This window comes from Barbus barbus (assembly GCF_936440315.1).
Source record: "Barbus barbus genome assembly, chromosome: 14".
NCBI lineage: Eukaryota > Metazoa > Chordata > Actinopteri > Cypriniformes > Cyprinidae > Barbus > Barbus barbus.
In genome coordinates, this window is record NC_136742.1 from 30,348,981 (window position 1) to 30,355,129 (window position 6,149).

Consider the following 6,149-nt stretch of genomic DNA (forward strand, 5'->3'; position numbering starts at 1 on the left):
AACATTTATATAGTTTAATTTGTAATTTGTAACCTATTACATTACCAAAGTAACCTTCCTAACACTGATTTTAAGGTTCATATCTCTCTCTCAAATCTTTTTTCTTGAACTGGTATTCGGACTTTTAATGTGAAAGACTTCCGGCGCAGTCGCAGGTAGTTCGGTTGCACTCGCATCAGGCTTGTGTCGGTGTGTGGCGATGCCACCGGAGCATCCGGAGCCCAGTGCGTTTCCCCGGCGGTGCCCAACAATGCGGCGCTGGAGATAAAACTTCACCAGAGATGTCAGAGCCCCGAGCTTTCGCCCAACTTTAACCCGAGATGTCGTCAGATGTCACCAAAACCGTGCAGAAATGGCACGCGAGTTTTAAAAAGGGCACGGACTTTGATTCGTGGGGGCAGCTGGTGGAAGCCATCGATGAATATCAAATGTAAGTTGCGCATTTTTGATCAAAATAAATATATATATATATATATATATATATATATTTGGCGATCTCTGGATCAGAATTGGTTACATGACAAGTGATGCATTTATAATTGCACAAAGTTACAATTTATTTCCCGTCACAGAGTAATTTGTACTTTATTTGGCTTGTTCTTGCATTGTTCGATTTGATGCATGGAATGCATGTGCATGAGTAAATAAATAAGCGTTGCGTGCATTATGTCGCGCGCCACACCCTCCAGCACTGGGTGGAGTTTCACCGTCTCAGTCTGAACTCATGCCATTTAGCTCAATGACAACAGACTCACTGTTCCTGTGCTTCACGCGCTACTTGTGCATTTTATTCATGGATTTAATGTGCATTTCTTGTCAATAACTGCATTAATGTCTGTAAAGAAAAGGACTTTTATTATGTATTCTCTTACTCTTAGCTGGACTGCGACTGTGTCTATAAACAAAGTTATCATATTAGACATTCAGTCATTTGTAACCAGTTATTGTGATGTTTTCAGACTCGCAAGGCAACTTCAGAAAGAAGTGCAGGCGTCAAACTCGCACGATTTCACAGAGGAACAGAAGGTGAGTATGATGATTGACAGCTGTCAATCACTTTTTAATGCTTAACATGACAGCAAATGCAATTCCAAATTTGGAATTGATGTTCAGATATTGTCAATTAGATAAGATTTTGTTCTTTTTGCTGTTGTCTACAATCCGGTTCTCTTATCTCACAAAATTAATTTGGTTTTATTTGTTTTCCAGAAAACCCTGGGAAAGTTTGCAACATGCCTTGAAATGAGAAGTGCAGCCTTACAGGTTAGTGCTGTTATGAAAGGAGTCTTAATGATCATCGGACAAGATGACAGTTAATTAATGACAGATGCTTCAGAAAATTTAAAAAATCCAGTTAAAGATATTGTTGAAAGCAATATATTTATCGTCTCATATTGTCAATATAATGACTGGGAATAATGCACAGATTATCAGTGCTCTTTAAACTGATTCTGGTGTCTATCCTTGTCAGTGCACACAATCTCAAGAGGAGTTCAAGTTAGAAGACCTGAAAAAACTGGAGCCCAGTATGTATATTAATATGAGAATATGAATGATTTGAACCCTAAGCCTTCTGTATCATATTTGATAGATGAATTGAAATGCATCCTCTAATGATCTACTCCAAGCCTTCTGTTGTCAGATTTTTTATTTTTTTTTGACTTTATTATAAAGTAAACATGAGAATAACTTTTATATTTCAAGATGACTTCCTGGACTGAGTTTATATATCACTGCTATTCTTCTGTTTCTCCTCAGTTATTAAGAACATTCTGACTTACAACAAAGATTTCCCTTTTGATGTCCAACCAGTGCCTTTGAGGTAGTTCTTTAATGTTTATTTATAGAACGGATCGTTTTGGTCCTGGATGCTGATTGGTCGGTCCAGTATTCCAATTAGAACACTGTGCTATAAAGAGTGTTGTTAGGCATGATTATATGTACAATATACCATACTAATACTATTTACTATACTAATATACTGTTTCTATAGAATCCCTTGTTGTTTAGCAAATGTGTTTTTTTCTGCTGTTGATTCTGGGTGTTTTTAGGAAGATTCTTGCCCCAGGTGAGGAGGAGAACCTGGAGCTTGAGGAGGAGCTGGACGCTGGGACTGGAGCAGGTTTAACACCATCATTCCCTTCCAGGGTTCCAGGTGATTCACTTCATAGTGCACGACGTTCAGTATTTATGCACTTCTTATAATCATTATGCTAAGGCCTTAAATTTGATTTTTCAACCTTTAAAAAAAAAATAAAAAAATCAGGCAGATAACACTCAAATTTTCTTCAGAAATTGGTCTAGTGTCATTGATATACTATTTTAGTTTTTGTTAATATTTTGAATAATATTTTCTATTTTCATTTTAGTTATAGTTTTGTAAAAAGTGCCTGTTGATCTATTTTCTTTATCAACAAGCAAACAAATTTTGATTTGTGCCAGTTTTATAGTTTGAGGTGTTTGACAGGTACGCTGTTGCCACGGCTACCCTCCGAGCCTGGAATGACTTTGCTCACGCTGGCGATAGAGAAGATCGGTCTGAAAGACGCAGGACAGTGCATTGACCCGTACATTACAGTCAGTGTTAAAGGTAGAGCTCAGCAGCGCTTGTTAACCGCATATCAGACATGTTTAACATTCTTCTTACATATTTATCTTTCCTTTTCACTATCCAGATCTGAACGGTATAGACTTGAACCCGGTTCAGGAAACGCCAGTGGCCACGCGGAAGGAGGACACATATATTCATTTTAGCGTGGATGTAGAAATCCAGAAACATCTAGAAAAACTACCAAAAGGTCTCACTTTGCTCTTATAGGAATAGTTCACCCAAAAATGACAATTTGCTCCATCCAAGATGTTGATGAGTTTGTTTCTTCATCAGGTTTGTAGAAATGTGTCTCTGCATCAGTGTCTCAATGGATGCTCTGCAGTGAATGGGTGCCGTCAGACCAAACAGCTGATAAAAACACAACAATAATCCACAAGTAATCCACACCACTCCAGTCCATCAGTTAATGTCTGGAGAAGACAAAAGATGACACAAATCCATCAAAACATTTTAACTTCAAACTGTTGCTTCCAGCTAAAATAGGAGTCCTCCATACATAATATTTCTTTCTCCATTGAAAAAGTCCATCTCCTGTTGTCCTCGCACATCAAATCCACCCACATATTTGTTTAGAGCTGTTTTGGCGCTTGATCTGTGCAGATTTCTCTCCTGATTCAGGCAAGTCAACTTTTTCACTGGACTCATATTTTGACCAAAAGCAGGAGTTTGAAATGGTTTAAAACGTCTTAATGCTGGATATGTTTCATCTTTTGTCTTCTCCAGATGTTAACTGATGGACTGGAGTGGTGTGGATTATTGTGATGTTTTTATCAGCTCTCATTCTGACGGCACCCATTCACTGCAGAGCATCCATTGCAGAGACACATTTCTACAAACCTGATGAAGAAACAAACTCATCTGTATCTTGCATTAAGACTCAAGAGACGCAGTATGAAATATTTCAGTATATTTCTGTTCTTGATCATTATTGCCTCTTTTGTAGGTGCAGCTATTTTCTTTGAATTCAAACACTACAAACCCAAGAAAAGATTCACTAGCACCAAGTGTTTCGCTTTCATGGAAATGGATGAAATCAAGCCAGGTCCCATCGTTATAGAACTGTGAGTATCAGGCGAGTTGGTTGCATCCTATGTTATATCTTTAATATGCAATACATAAATACAATCTGATATTAGGTACAAGAAACCAACTGACTTCAAGAGGAAGAAACTCAACCTCCTGACGAAGAAACCACTTTACCTGCACCTTAACCAGACTTTGCACAAGGACTAAACCAAGATCCGACAGCCAAACACTTGACGGACAGTGAAGGTTATGTTTGGTGCATCACCTCTCACATTCCTTGCAATATCAGACACTTTTCTTCATATCTCCAGTCTGAAGGTTGGGATTTCTCCACGGTGCTTCATCTGTTAGAAATGGAAATGATTTTAAAAACGGAATTGTGTACAAATGATGTTGATTTCTGATGGATATAACACAACTTCCCATTGGTTTTTCAATTTTTATTGCATTAAAGAAACAGCTCGCCCTCATCTTCCAAACCTGTATGCTGTTATTATTCGCAAGTCTCTTTTTCATGAAATATAAACATAGAAAAAAAGACAAAGCACCATTAACATCATAAAAATAATCGATTTTATCTTTTACACTTTCTGAACCCATACAAGCGTCGTAGACTTAATATTAAACTGTTATTCAGTGAAAATCTCCAATATAATATAATATGTGATTCATGAATCTGAACTTATAACTTTGGTTTGGTTATAAGCATATGTGCTTTGGGGAAAAAACAGCATACAAATTGTGAATTATATGAGGGCGAGTAAACAATGACAGAAAATCCACTTTTGAATGAACTATTCCTTTATAAATGTTGTTTAACAGACAAATCTATTGCTTGCTAATGTTATATGGAGTACATGAAAACCCTAAAAAGATATATATTGTTTGTTTTTTTAATTTCTTTACACTTTCTGAACAGTTTTATATTTGGTAACTGCTTATTAAACTGGTTAATATTAATTTAGCATTACAAGGCATTCATGCTTTTCTTTAAAATAATGGTGTTTGGCTCAGTAACATCATTGAAAATCTATCACAATGACCTTGTAGTAGTCTTTAATAGACATTTCAGAAGTATAATTGAGTATGTATCAGAAAAGCCAGTGAATATGATCTTGATCATGTGAAAGGAGAAACATGGAGCAGTTGAAGCTTTGAGCTGCACACTTTGCTCTGATGAATAGTTTGAGGAGATTACTTCAGGATTAGTTTCTCCTTTCAGTTTTAACCGAGTTTACTAAAGGATTTCAGTACGCTTTTATCACAGGAATTTTCCAGATTATCATTTGAAAAAACTAATGGAGATCCCACATCGGGCTGTTTAATTTTATGCCGGCGCTGGAGTCTCGGAATCAACTAAATGTTTAAATATTGCATTTCTGTGAAGACTTTATTCATCATGTTGTTTAATGGCATGTGTATCATTACACAGCTTTTTCGAATGTCTCATTTCTAATAAACGATAATGCTGCTTGATTCATGAAAGTTTTATAAATATACTTAAGCCTGAAATATCAGACTTGCATTGAGGAAACACGAAAGGTTCAGCTTCTTTCTGTACTGCATATATATATATATATGAAATAATGAGAACATGTAGGCAAATCTTGGCATGATTAATCGATGCAAATGACCTGGATTTAAGGCAAAGTGCATAATTTGTGAAATCCCATGTGGTTCAGTTTGCTTTATAATTTTGTCCTAAAAGTATGGTAGCTGGTGTTTGAATGATTTTAGTGGATGTATGAAGACAGACCTCTTCACACAGGTCAAATCAAATAAACTATCAGCATGATATACGAATCAAAAAATCATATTGCTTCACACTACTACACGGCTATTATTTCAACATTTTAAACCATGCAAACTTCATTTTAAATTCTGCATCTTTATTAAGATAGGATCACCTATTTTGTAAATGCTAGTTAATGTTAGACTAAAATTTGCTTACTTTGCTCACACAGGGTATCATAATTTACCAAAAAAAAAAAAAAAAAACCTGATAATTTTTGTATCTTCATGGGGATTTCCCCCCACCTTTTAACACTAGTGATTTTGCATTATTATTATTTTGGTAAGCCTCATTAATCGGAGCTTATGCACCTCATTTGTGTAAACTGCCAACATTATACACAAATGCTTTTTCACTCAAAAACTGCATAATCTCAGATCAGCGAGGCCTATAATCAATCAGTTCTAAAAAAGCAATACAAAACCTGTGCTAAAACAAGTTGACAAAAACATCGAATCCAAGATTGGGTGATAATACAGCATAATAATGAGGCTTTTTACAAGCAGTTTTTAAAAGGCTTGTCTTTTTTTTGATGGGGAAATCCAAATTAGGAAAGCACAGATTTTCAGCACAGCAAAAGTGTCCAAATGCTCTTTGAGGCAAATGCTGACATGATTAATTACTTCATGCAAATGTCCTGGATTAATTAGTAATTAAATGGCTGACTCCTCATAGAGTTCTTGTTGAAATATAAAGTCGCCAGTAAACATTCACCAAAAC

The 6,149-nt window shown here is 36.1% G+C and overlaps 1 protein-coding gene across 1 annotated transcript; it reads left to right on the top strand.

The window, feature by feature from the left end:
• The first annotated feature begins 142 nt into the window (after positions 1–142).
• On the top strand, positions 143–5,442 carry LOC306880524 (axin interactor, dorsalization-associated protein). Its single transcript, XM_079434085.1, has 10 exons — positions 143–430; positions 960–1,026; positions 1,210–1,263; positions 1,472–1,526; positions 1,759–1,822; positions 2,052–2,155; positions 2,468–2,590; positions 2,676–2,798; positions 3,555–3,672; positions 3,748–5,442. Exons 1-10 carry the CDS (start codon positions 321–323, stop codon positions 3,842–3,844), a joined length of 915 nt encoding a protein of 304 aa, XP_079290211.1. The 5' UTR covers positions 143–320; the 3' UTR covers positions 3,845–5,442.
• The last annotated feature ends 707 nt before the right edge of the window (positions 5,443–6,149 follow it).

Coding starts and splice junctions, on each gene's coding strand:
- LOC306880524 (XM_079434085.1), top strand. CDS start 321: ATGTCGTCAGATGTCACCAAAACCGTGCAGAAATGGCACGCGAGTTTT. Junction 1,027..1,209: donor ATTTCACAGAGGAACAGAAG/GTGAGTATGATG, acceptor TTTGTTTTCCAG/AAAACCCTGGGAAAGTTTGC. Junction 1,823..2,051: donor GTCCAACCAGTGCCTTTGAG/GTAGTTCTTTAA, acceptor GGGTGTTTTTAG/GAAGATTCTTGCCCCAGGTG.